Source organism: Mirounga angustirostris, unplaced genomic scaffold (assembly GCF_029215605.1).
Source record: "Mirounga angustirostris isolate CCGP_5_RB_7025 unplaced genomic scaffold, mMirAng1.0.hap1 SCAF_16, whole genome shotgun sequence".
Classification (NCBI taxonomy): Eukaryota; Metazoa; Chordata; class Mammalia; order Carnivora; family Phocidae; genus Mirounga; species Mirounga angustirostris.
This window is the reverse complement of record NW_026991724.1, coordinates 45,093,042-45,106,840: the sequence shown is the minus strand read 5'-3', so window position 1 is coordinate 45,106,840 and position 13,799 is coordinate 45,093,042. Positions and strand designations below refer to the sequence as shown.

At 37.5% G+C, this 13,799-nt stretch overlaps 1 protein-coding gene across 6 annotated transcripts in view; it reads right to left on the bottom strand.

Moving 5' to 3' along the window:
• Positions 1-13,799, bottom strand: part of LOC123855591 (zinc finger protein 569) — a 62,580-nt gene that overhangs the window by 35,567 nt on the left and 13,214 nt on the right. For 3 of the 6 annotated variants that reach the window (XM_064581330.1, XM_045891350.3, XM_054511579.2), the window contains exon 3: positions 9,082-9,139. The exons of 1 other annotated variant lie outside the window; for it this stretch is intronic. Coding sequence is in view for 2 of the 5 variants with exons in the window: in XM_045891350.3 (XP_045747306.1) it covers positions 9,082-9,139 (58 nt within the window). In the remaining 3 variants the exon portion in view is untranslated. Of the gene's footprint in view, positions 1-9,081; positions 9,142-13,799 lie in introns of those variants that run through there. 2 more of the 6 variants (XM_045891352.3, XM_054511580.2) reach the window with 2 other exon arrangements.

Below are 13,799 nucleotides of genomic sequence, written 5' to 3'. Positions count from 1 at the left end.
CTAGAACTCATACAGGAATTCAGTAAAGTGGCAGGATATAAAATCAATGCACAGAAATCAGTGGCATTCCTATACACCAACAAGACAGAATAAAGAGAAATTAAGGAGTCGATCCCATTTACAATTGCACCCAAAACCATAAGATACCTAGGAATAAATCTAACCAAAGAGGCAAAGAATCTGTACTCAGAAAACTATAGAATACTCATGAGAGAAACTGAGGAAGACACAAAGAAATGGAAAAACGTTCCATGCTCATGGATTGGAAGAATAAATATTGTGAAGATGTCAATGCTACCTCGAGCAATCTACACATTCAATGCAATCCCCATCAAAATACCATCAACTTTTTTCAAAGAAATGGAACAAATAATCCTAAAATTTGTATGGAACCAGAAAAGACCTCGAAGAGCCAGAGGAATGTTGAAAAAGAAAACCAAAGCTGGTGGCATCACAATTCCGGACTTCAAGCTCTATTACAAAGCTGTCATCATCAAAACAGTATGGTACTGGCACAAAAACAGACACATAGATCAATGGAACAGAATAGAGAACTCAGAAATGGACCCTCAACTCTATGGTCAACTAATCTTCGACAAAGCAGGAAAGAATATCCAATGGAAAAATGAGAGTCTCTTCAACAAAGAGTGCTGGGAAAACTGGACAGCCACATGCAGAAGAATGAAACTGGACCATTTCCTTACACCACACACAAAAATAGACTCAACATGGCTGAAAGGCCTAAATGTGAGACAGGAGTCCATCAAAATCCTAAAGGAGAACACAGGCAGCAACCTCTTCGACCTTAGCCGCAGCAACTTCTTCCTAGAAACATCACCAAAGGCAAGGGAAGCAAGGGCAAAAATGAACTATTGGGACCTCATCAAGATAAAAAGCTTTTGCACAGCAAAAGAAACAGTCAACAAAACCAAAAGACAACCGACAGAATGGGAGAAGATATTTGCAAATGACATATCAGATAAAGGGCTAGTATCCAAAATCTATAAAGAACTTCTTAAACTCAACACCCAAAGAACAAATGATCCAATCAAGAAATGGGCAGAAGACATGAACAGACATTTTCCCAAAGAAGACATCCAAACGGCCAACAGACACATGAAAAAGTGCTCAACATCGCTCAGCATCAGGGAAATCCAAATCAAAACCTCAATGAGGTATCACCTCACACCAGTCAGAATGGCTAAAATTAACAAGTCAGAAAATGACAGATGTTGGCGGGGATGCAGAGAAAGGGGAACCCTCCTACACTGTTGGTGGGAATGCAAGCTGGTGCTGCCACTCTTGAAAACAGTATGGAGGTTCTTCAAAAAGTTGAAAACAGAGCTACCACATGATCCAGCAATTGCACTACTGGGTATTTACCCCAAAGATACAAATGTAGGGATCCGAAGGGGTACGTGCACCCCAATGTTTATAGCAGCAATGTCCACAATAGCCAAACTGTGGAAAGAGCCAAGATGTCCATCGACAGACAAATGGATAAAGATGTGGTATATATATACAATGGAATATTATGCAGCCATCAAAAAGAATGAAATCTTCTCATTTGCAACGACGTGGATGGAACTGGAGGGTATTATGCTGAGCAAAATAAGTCAGAGAAAGACATGTATCATATGACCTCACTGATATGAGGAATTCTTAATCTCAGGAAACAAACTGAGGGTTGCTGGAGTGGTGGGGGTGGGAGGGATGGGTGGCTGGGTGATAGACACTGGGGAGGGTATGTGCTATGGTGAGCACTGTGAAGTGTGCAAGACTGTTGAATCTCAGATCTGTACCTCTGAAGCAAGTAATACATTATATGTTAAAAAAAAAAAAAAAAAGAAGAAGATAGGAGGGGAAGAATGAATGGGGGGAAATCAGAGGGGGAGACGAACCATGAGAGACTACAGACTCTGAAAAGCAAACTGAGGGTTCTAGAGGGGAGGGGGGTGGGAGGATGGGATAACCTGGTGATGGGTATTAAAGAGGGCACGTTCTGCATGGAGCATTGGGCATTATATGCAAACAATGAATCATGGACCACTACATCAAAAACTAATGATGTAATGTATGGTGATTAACCTAACATAATAAAAAAAATTTATTTATTTTACAGAGAGAAAGAACACGTGCATGCACGGGGGTTGGGGGGACGGAAGGGAGGCAGAGAGAGAGTCCCAAGTAAACTCTACGCTCAGTGCAGAGCCCAAGGTGGGGCTTGATCTCACAACCCTGAGATCATGACCAGATCCGAAACCAAGAGTCAGACGCTGAACCAACTATGCTACCCAGGTGTCCCTCAACTAATAATCATATATCTAGCAAAGTGATCTTTCAAAAATAAAGATGATTATAGTAAATAAGCAAGACAGAAAAGGTAACATATTTTATGATTCTACTTAAATGAATTATACAAAATAGGCAATTTTATAGAGACATAATGCAGATTGGTGGTTGCCAAGGGCTGGGGGAGAATGGGATGGGGGAGTAAATGCTTAATGCATGGGGTTTTATTTTAGAGTGATGAAATGTTTTGGAACTAGATAGAGATGGTGGCTGCACAACATTGTGAATGGCTCAGTGAATGCCACTGAATCGTTCGATTTAAAGTATTTTATATTCTGTGAATTTCACCTTAAGAAAAGGAATATGAAATATATTTCCAGATAAACAAAAACAGAGAATTCACAGCAGGCGGCCTCACCAGAAATAATAAAGCAAGTTCCTCAGACTCAAAGGAAGTGACACCAAACATAGGTTAAAATCCTCATGAAAAAATGAGTAGCTCAAGTAAAGGACTTAGCCAAATGCAGATTACGCAGTGGGCTTGTCAATTTAATTTTCCTAGGCACTCTGCTCTATGTTTCTGGAGAAATGAACCTATTATTTCCAGATGAAAAACAGATAATATGGCAAGAAAAGCACAAAATGGGATATTCTTTCTCTAGTGCCTAATTTTCTTACTTCTGAATAGATCCACTTTGTCATCAATACCCTGGGCCCTTCCATGGCCTTCTTTTATACTACGTCAGGCTTCACACTGGCACTCACAGACTTCAAATATGTGTAGTTATATTAGGTTTCCTTATTTCTTGTGCCCTTTTTCCATTTTAGTTCTATTGAAAAGACAGAGGGTAAATTGGAAGAGGAAAACCTTCTCCTTCCCCTTGGAGGCCTGGGAGAGAAAAGAAAGACCATGGATGTAGAGAGGTAGGCAGTGAAATGTGTGCTCAGAACTCCCCACACTCCAGCACATTAAGGTGGAGTGAGATAGGCAGTAGTTAGGAGGGCAAAGTGTCATTGTCAAGTTGGAAGGACGTTAAGTAGCCTTTGGTTCCCATTGTAGGATACATCCTGAGTAGGGTGTGATAGGGCCCTTGCAGAAGACAAGGGGGCCCCATAGGTTGCAGGATATATGGAATCCAGGAACTCTTTGAAGGACATGACAGAGACTCAAGAAATCTATGGAGGGAGCAAGATCCAAAGGAGGACAGTTGAAAAGGAGAGGCTCTTGTACCATGACTGAGATGAAACATAACACAAATTCTTCAGCTACAGAATGCCAAAAAAAGGAGCCAGCTAAAGCAGATTCACTGGATACCAGCCAGCTCACATTCATGAAGGGACCAGGGACTATCCTCCTCCCCAAGTTATAAAGATCTTTTTCCATACCTCAGACACCACCTTAACAGAGGATGGGGGTACAGAGGGGAATCTAAATGACTGAATAATTATTCAAAGAAACAATTTACAATGTACTAAGTTTTGAACCAGACTACTTTAAAACTAGCTTTTTTTCATTCTGTTAAACAGAACTCATAAAGGATATAACATATTTTTAATAAACTATATTTTTAATGCACATCTCAGTGTAGTATGAGTAATTCTGTGACCCTTATACATATGAAATCACTGAATAAAGTTAATGGACAAAAAAATATGGAGTAAGATGTGAGGAGGTAAATGAGAGTCAGACAATGTTCAAATTCTCTAAAGAATTTATAAGCACAAAATTGATTTTACTAGAATAGCACTGGCATTGGGCAAAATTCATCTTCATAGTTTTGGACATCTCTGTCCAAAGAGCATTCACTGAGTACTTGTGGTAGGCGCTACAGGAACTCTGCTAAATAAAATAAGTTTGCAAGTCGCTTATATCTTGGTTCCACCCTACCTTCTAATGCCAGAAGTCAACCTACAAAATTCTGCTTTCAAGAAAGTTCTGGGGGCGCCTGGGTGGCTCAGTTGTTGAAGCGTCTGCCTTCGGCTCAGGTCATGATCCCGGGGTCCTGGGATCGAGCCCCGCATCGGGCTCCCTGCTCCGCAGGGGACCTGCTTCTCCCTCTCCCTCTCCTCCTGCTTGTGTTCCCTCTCTCGCTGTGTCTCTCTCTGTCAAATAAATAAAATCTTAAAAAAAAAAAAAGTTCTGATATCTGTCAAATATACCTTATTATAAATTACTGTATTCACTCTCCAGGAAAAAAAAATACCCAAGTGGGTATACACCCACCAGGGTTAGTTTAACCTGGTTAGTTTTGTAATTGACCAAATTAACAGAAAAACGGAGAAAATGTTGATCAAGATTATATATACAAGTATTTGACAAAACTTAACACCAATTTATGACACTCTTAGCAGACTAGGAATAAAAGGAAATTTCCTTGAACCAGAAGAGTATTTACAAAAATACCTACACCATATTATCATACTTACTCATGAATTACTGAATATATACCCCTAAGACTGAGAATGGGACAAAGATCACTCACCACCACATCTATTCAACCTTCTACTACGTTTAACAATCATAATTAGGCAAGAAAAAAAAGGGGTATGAGGATTTAAAATGAAGAAAACTGTTCATATGCAGATAATATATTTGTAAACATAACTCAGTGTCAAATTCTCAGCAGTTTTAATTGTGGAAATAGACTAATTCTAAAATTTATAAGGAAATATAAATAGCTACAAACAGCTAAGACAATGCTGAAGAAGAAAAAGATGGAGGATTCATTTGCATTATCAGATCAAGACTTATTATAATATAGATATGGTAATTAAGATAGAGTGGGATTGACACAGGAAATCAAAACAATGGGAAAGGACATAAAGTCAAAAAGACAATACATGAATAGGTCTGAAAACACAATGTGGAGTGGAAAAAAAAGATGAGTTGCAGAACTAAGTCCATCAGGTTCCCAGTTATTTAAAAATCTAAAACACAGAGCAATATTAAGTAGTGTTCATATATACAAATTTATGTGGTAAAAATATAAAACCATGAACTCTATGGATATAGATAGAGTGACTGCCTCTGGGGACAAAGTATCTGTAATATTCTGATTATTTTGTTGAAAAAAATCCTGAGGCAAAATGACAAAATATTAAAACATGCTAATTTGGGGAGCTGGGTATGTGGCTGCTTATTCTACTTCTCCCTCCCTCTTCCTAGATTTTAAAATAATAAAGAAGAAAAACGAGAGAGACAGAGGAAGAAGCAGCTCTTTATTAGTTCTATTTTGTGTTTTTCTAACTCACTGACTTGAACTTTATTCTTACCAATTCCTTTTTTAATTTTCTCATTTTGTTTCTAATTACTAGAATTAGGCAGTGAATGGTGTAGGCATTCTAGGATAGGTACAGTATCCTAACTACTGCCTATCTCACTCCACCTTAATGTGCTGGAGTGTGGGGAGTTCTGAGCACACATTTCACTGCCTACTAGAATGGTGTATTCTTTTATGTTTATTAAATATTTTTTCAGCCTCTGGGTTTTCTTCTGTTATTTTTTAAGATGTTCTGTAACAAATTTTTATGTCCCCATTGATCTGAGTTGCTTAGGCTAGTTAAAAAAATTCCATGTGAATGTTTTTCTTTTTGAATCTTTTATTATTAACTTCATATTTAATTGCATTGTGGAACTATTGCCATGTATAGTTTCTACTTTTGAAAAAAAATTTTTTTAAAGATTTTATTTTATTTTATTTATTTGACAGTGAGAGAGGGAACACAAGCAGGGGGATTGGGAGAGGGAGAAGCAGGCTTCCTGCTGAGCAGAGAGCCTGATGTGGAACTTGATCCCAGAACCCTGGGATCATGACCTGAGTCAAAGGCAGACACTTAACAACTGAGCCACCCAGGCGCCCCTCTACTTTTGAAATTTATTGAATTTTATTCACACCCAATACACGGTCAGTTTCTAGGTTATTTCAATATCCAAATAAGAGATAGTAACGGTTTCCAGGCTATAAGCTATCTTAATCTATTAGCTCTATCAAATTATTATTGGTAGATATATATGTATTTTTTGTCTAGCTCATCTAGCATGAGCTAAGACAGATGAAAGTTTCCCTACTGATATGTATCTTCTTATTTTCAGTGTTCCTTATAGTAAATTTGCTGCAGGTTATTTGATAAGGAAGCAGTCCTAAACTATTTATCTTTATTATCTATTGCACTCATTTTAAAACACTGTTCTTTTTGTTTGTTTAAAGCCTACGTTTGACTTTTATCTTACCTGATATTAACACAGACTTTTCCTTTCTTATAAAGTGAAATTTTGGACAACCACTTTGGAAAACTGCTTGGCAGTATCAATAAAAGGTAACCTATGTATGTGACCTATAACTGAGCAATTCTACTTTTGGTTTATATACAAAAGAATGTGTACATATGTGCAACAAAAGACATCTACAAGAAAGTTCATAGCAATAATATTTGTAATTGTCCTCAAATAAAAACTACCTAAATGGCAATCAGTAATAGAATGGATAAATAAAATTGTCTTTTATTCACATAATTGAATAATATAAAGCAATGAAATTAACCAAACTACCAACTACATGCAATAATTCAACATGAATCTGACAAACATAGTATTAGGCACAAGAAGCCAGACACAGAGTGTATACATTAATAAGGTTCAAACTTAGGCAGAGATAATCTGTGGTGATAGCAGTTGAATAGTGCTTAGCCCTGGGATAGGGGTGATGACCTTGGAAAGGTGCAGAAGAAATTTCATGGCTGTTAGGGTAATGTTCTAATTCTTGATCTATTGCTTTTGTAAGTTACACAGTGTGTTCACTTTGAAAATTAACTGAGTTTGAAGAAAAAACTGGATAAGTAGAGAAGCTGCTAATTGGGACACATAATCAAAGAAAGGTATATCTCAGTATATGAAAGCTTTGAGCTGAGGGTGAAATAGCAGTAAAGTGAGATATGTTTAATAGCTAAGAGTGCAGGATAAATCTGTAAAGAGAAAGATTCCAAAGGAAGTATGAAGGATGAAGTTCTGAGGAAAAGGAATTATCCTTGAAGAGGAGGCAGACATCAACTTTTTTTTTTTTTTTAAGATTTTATTTATTTGAGAGAGAAGGCATAAGCAGGGGGGAGGGGCCGAGGGAGAAGCAGACTTCCCTGCTGAGCAGGGAGCCCCATGCGGGGGTTCCGATGCAGGGCTTGATCCCAGAATCCTGAGATCATGACATGAGCTGAAGGCAGATGCTTAACAGACTGAGCCACCCAGGCGTCCTGATATCACTTACTTTAAGAGTAAAATAAACAAGGAACCATGGATTCAAGTCACTAAAACCACAAATATTCACAAAAACTATGCATACCAGGCATAGAATGTTCTAGGGGTTGGAAACACACCAGTAAACCAAATAAAACATTCTCTGTTCACATTTCAGTGCCTAAAATTATAATAATTTACCAGAAATTATTAGACTGTGGCCCAATCTATAGCAAATACTCATTGAAAAATATAATTATATAGGGTCATTTGAGAGACACATATCTATTTCTTCAGATATTCTAGTATTCTTTAAAATTATGTATGACACATATAGAATAATGTGGTAAAATGTACTAATTTTTTTTTTAAGATTTTATTTTTAAGTAATCTCTGCACCCAACGTGGGGTTCAAACTCACAACCGCAAGATCAAGTGTCACGTGCTCTACTGACTGAGCCAGCCAGGCACCCCTAAGATGCATTAATCTTAAGTGTACAACATGATACACTTTTATACATTTAAATATTTATGTAATCAGGTCAAAATAACCACATTTTCAGCACTCCAGAGGATTCTCTCATATCCCTTCCCAGTTAACATCCTTTTAGGGGTAACTACTATCCTGATTTCTAGCACAGATTAGTTTTCCCAGATTTCAAACTACATATAAATGGAACCATCTATTTTGTCTCTGGCTTCTCTCACTCCAGTGTTTGTGAAATTTATCTATATTGTTGTGAGTAACCAGTATCTGTCATTTTTTTTTTTTAATTGTTGTGTGGTCTTCCATTGCACGAAAGGGATAATTTATTCCTTTTTCTGATAATCTTCATTTGCATTCTTTCCAATGCTGGCTATTTTAACATATATTCTTTATTTTATCCTTTATCAAAACAGACCATCAAAATAGCTGGGTTTGTCAACTATAAGAGGTCACACTATATTTACTGCCCTAGGTACCAAAGAAAAGCTTACTTCTCCTAAGAAAAGTTCATTTTTATTTACAATGCAAATTATTGTCCTCAAATAAAAACTACCTAAATGGAAAAGTTCATTTTTATTTATAATGCAAATTATGTAATGAATTTTTTGCTCTGGTTTGTTTCACCTATAATAATGAAATTGAAAACTGAAGCCCAACTTTAATCTCTCTGAATGAACACCTTTCTGCATTACCATATATATTTTTTAAAGATTTTATTTATTTATTTGACAAATAGAGAGACAGCGAGAGAGGGAACACAAGCAGGGAGAGTGGGAGAGGGAGAAGCAGGCTTCCTGCCGAGCATGAGCAGGGAGCCCAAGCAGGAGTGCAGGGCTCAATCCCAGGACCCTGGGACCAAGACCTGAGCCTAAGGCAGACCCTTAACAACTGAGCCACCCAGGCATTCCTGCATTACCATATTTTAACTCTTCCCTGGTCTTAATCTTCCAACTCTATTTCCTCTGAAAAAGCTTTAACTATAGAGGATTTTCCAATTTACTATATGAATTACTATAATTCTTTTAAACTACACTGTAGAATAAAGCAGAGAACAAATATACTACTTAAAATTTACCTGGGATTCAGTCATTTCCTCTTCTTTCTGGTAAAAGACAGGGCTTGAAAAGGCAGAACTGGGGAAGAGAAGAAAAGCCATTAGACCAGGCATGCTTTGTGGTTTCAGAACCTGCACCCACAAGGTGGACTAAAGGTCACCCTGTAAATGATTCTTGGATCCATCAGAAAGGCCAAGAATATTCATACCAGAGGTGCTGATAGGTATAAGGATGACTGGTATGATCATGCGTAGCTTAGGCATAAGGTGGATAAGAATAAAAGTTCATATGTAGGAGATGTCCCATGAATTTGTCAATAGTTCTGTATCAGAAAAAAAACAGTTCATAAGGAACAGGAAGATATATAGCTTCATGAAAGAACATAACCAAGAAAATTATGAAATTTACAAAATAACTAAGGTATTTTAAAGTATTGAGACATTACCAACTAAATGGGAATTTAACCAAAATGGTAATATATTTCAAGGAAGGAGTAAGGAGAAGTTTGTGTCTGAGTGATGTGTATCAGAGATATTGGTGGTGGTAAGAGAGTTAAATTCTTATTTGCCATAGTAAAATATATATATATAAATCTGAAAAGTGTCAAATAACAACATGATTTGGAAAAACTGAAGAAATATAAGAAATCACACTTAGGAGCTCAAAGTGCTTCTCTTTGGGATCAGCAATTAGGGATGGGGAAAACAGAAACAGGGTATAGTTTTTCATATTATTACAAGTCTAGTAGCACTATTTCGTTTTTTAAAAGAGAATTCACATATTTTCCCCCAAATAAAATTTAATCAAGAAAACACGTATCACTGCAATCAATTCAAGCAATACGACAGTGTATAATGAACAACACAGATGTCCTCCCCTGTCCCCACGCACAGTCCCTTTCCCAGTTTTAATTTGATTAAGGAAAATTAATCTATTAATTTATTCAGCAAAAAATATTTTTTGGTTGTTGTTGGCTTGTAATTGATTTTTGTCACTCATTTCAAGTTTTTTCTTAAAGCATCTTTTTAAAAAATCGCTAGAACAGATGAATTATAGTGGAAAAGAACAGTGACCTGAGATTTGCTTTCTAGTCTCTCTACCACTAATAAGCACTGTGACCCTGGGAACCCCACATTCTTAGAACCATCATAATCAATCTTTAAAAGAGGACAGCAGAATAAGATGGGTGTCTCAGTAGTTCCCCAGCAACAACAGTGCAAAATCCTGTAAAGAAAATTTGATACCTTGCTAAGGATAGAGAATCAGCATATTCCAAGCCATATGTGGCAGATAATGTTACCAACAAGAGCCATTGTCCTCACCTTATTCCTTGAAAACTAAACCTTAATTTTTTTCACAGGGCAATATACCTCCTCCCAAGGATGAATCATGATTGATCTAGGTCAGTGAAAGTAATCCTATTCCCCTTTTCCAGTTACACACTTTCCCAGCATCCCTTGCAGCTATGAGTTACAATGTGACACAATACTGGCTAACAGGAGTTAAGGTATTTATTAGGGGAGAAGGGTTATGGAAAAATTTGTGATATTTTATTTATTTTTTCTGCATATTATCTCCTGAACATAGCAGCCCCTTGGACCTGGGGGTGTATACCAGCACTTTCTGTTGTCAGGACTGTTCCAGTTCTAGTAATGGGCATGGGTCTATGTGGGCACAGATAAAAAAGGAATTATTATATTAAGAGCAATTGCTTACAGTGAATTGAAGTCATCAACTACCTTAAGAGCGGACACCAATTAGGACTCCCCCAACTCTCTTTCCTCTTTCCCTAAATCATTAAATTTCTCAAGGCAAGAAACAGAAAGTGGGGAAAAAATGACTCCGTTTATTTCTTTGAAGCACCTAATGATGGATTTTTTTTTTTTAAAGATTTTACTTATTTATTTGACAGAGAAAGCACAAACAGGCAGAGCAGCAGGCAGAGGGAGAGGGAGAAGCAGGCTCCCCGCTGAGCAGAGAGCCTGATGTGGGGCTTGTTCCAGGACCCCGAGATCATGACCTGAGCTGAAGGCAGATGCTTAACCAATGGAGCCACCCAGGTGCCCCATGATGGATTTCATCATAGAATTCCTAATAGCAGCAGCGGCGTCTGGGTGGCTCGTCAGTTAAGTGTCTGACTTCAGCTCAGGTCATGATCTTAAGGTCCTGGGACTGAGCCCCACATCAGGCTCAGGTCATGATCTCAGGGTGCTGGGATCATGCCCTGCATTGGACTCCCACTCAGGGGGGAATCTACTTGAGATTCTCTCTCCCTCTGCCCCTTCCCCTTCCTCTAACCCTCCCTTTTCCCCTCCCCCTGCTCTGCTCTGTCTCTTTCTCAAATAAATAAAATCTTTAAAAAAAAAAAAAGTATTTCTAATAGCAACAGTATGTGAACTGGATGGTTCAACAAAAATGACTTTATATTTTGTTAAGGACTTACAAATGAGGAAAAGAAATGAGAACTTTTAACAAGGGTTTCTTCTCTGTCACCTTCAACACAGTTATGTCCTACATTTATATAATAGTACAAGTAAATAAATTTGTCTCATTCTGCCTTACATTTTGGGTTCCACCTCCATCTTCATTGATATCTATAAAAAAGATTGCTAGGAATGTGATTGGGATTGCATTTAATCTATAGATCAAATTAAAGAGAAATGAAAAAAATGAGTCTTCCAATCCATGAATATAGTATATTTCTCCACTTATTTTTTATTCCTTTCATCAGTTTTTTTTGTTTTCAGCATATAGTGCCTACACATATTTTTTTTTTTTTTTAAAGATTTTATTTATTTATTTGACAGAGAGAGAGACAGCGAGAGAGGGAACACAAGCAGAGGGAGTGGGAGAGGGAGAAGCAGGCTTCCCGGAGAAGCAGGCTTCCCGCTGAGCAGAGAACCCGATGTGGGGCTCGATCCCAGGACCCTGGGATCATGACCTGAGCCGAAGGCAACTGCTTAACGACTGAGCCACCCAGGCGCCCCTGCCTACACATATTCTGTGAGATTTATTTCTAAGTATTTTATTTTGGGGTGTGTTAATAAATTTTTATTTTATTATTATTATTTTTTAATTTATTTATTAGAGAGAGTGAGAGAGAGAGCGCAAGAGGGGGTAGGGTTAGAGGGAGAAGCAGACTCCCCGCCGAGCAGGGAGCCCGATGTGGGACTCGATCCCAGGACTCCGGGATCATGACCTGAGCCGAAGGCAGTCGCTTAACCAACTGAACCACCCAGGCGCCCAATAAATTTTTATTTTAAACTCCAATTGCTCATTGCTGGAATATAAAAATGATTTAACTTTATATACTGATTATGTATCCTACAACCATGCTAAATTCACTTAAGAGGTCTAGGAACTTTTTTGTAGGTTCTTTGAGGTTTTCTATCTAAATAATTGTGTTGTCTGCAATAGAAACAGCTGTATTTCTTCCTTTCTGATTTGTATGCCTTTGTCCTTCTCTTGCTTTATTGCACTAGTTAGGACTTCCAATACAATGGTGAACAATGGTGGTGTCAGAGGACATCTTCACTTTGTTGCCAATCTTAGAAGTAAAGCATTATCTCAGCACTAAGTATAATATAAGCTCTAGGATTTGGTTTGTTTTTGTTTTTTTTAAAATGATCTTTAGTAAAGAACATTTCCTTCTGCTGTTCATTTGCTGAGAATTATTTTTTTCATTAATAAATACTGAATTTTGTCAAGTGCTTCTTTTTCATCTATCAAGATGATCATACAATACTTCTTTAGTCTCTTCTGGTGAATTACAGTAACTAATTTTCAAATAATGAATTTAAAATTTATCTTGGGGCACCTGGTGCCTTAGTTGGTTAAGTGGCCAACTCTTGATATTGGCTCAGGTCATGATCTCAGGGTCCTGGGACTGAGCCCTGTGTTGAGCTCCCCACTCAGTGGGGAGTCTGCTTGAGGATTCTCTCTCCCTGTTTATGCTCTCTCTCTTAAATAATCTTTAAAAAAGTTACCTTGTATTTCCAAAATGAACCTATTTAGACATGTTATATTATCCTTTTTATATTGGTAGATTCAATTTTTCAATTCAATGTTGAGGATTTTTGTTTCTAAGTCCATGAGAAATACTAGTCTGCAGTTTTCTTTTCTTGTAATGTCTCTGTCTGGTTTTGATATCAGGGTAAGGCTGGTCTCATAACATGAGTTGGAAAGTGTTCTGGTTCTTCTACTTCCTGGAAAAGTTTATATACTATTGTTATGATTTCTTCCTTAGATGTTTGCTATTTCACTTGTGAAATTATCCGGGTGTGTAGTTTCCTTTTTAGAAAGTCTTTTTGTTTATTAAGATATAATTGAGGGGCGCCTGGGTGGCTCAGGCAGTTAAGGGTCTGTCTGCCTTTGGCTCAGGTCATGATCCCAAGGGTCCTGGGATCAAGCCCTGCATCAGGCTCCCTGCGAAGTGGGAAGCCTGCTTCTCCCTCTCCTGCTCCCCTTGATTGTGCTCACTCCCTCTGTCAAATAAAATCTTAAAAAAAAGTATAAGTGATATATGGCATTATATAGGTTTCAGGTGTACAATATAATGATTCGATATTTGAGTACATTGTGAAAGGATCACCAAAATAAGTCTAGTTAATATCTAACACCTTATATAGTTACAAGAATTTTTTTATTGTGTGAAAACAATTTTAAGATCTACTCTCTTAGCAACTTTCACATATGCAATACAGTACTGTTAACTATAGTCACCATGCTGTACATTACA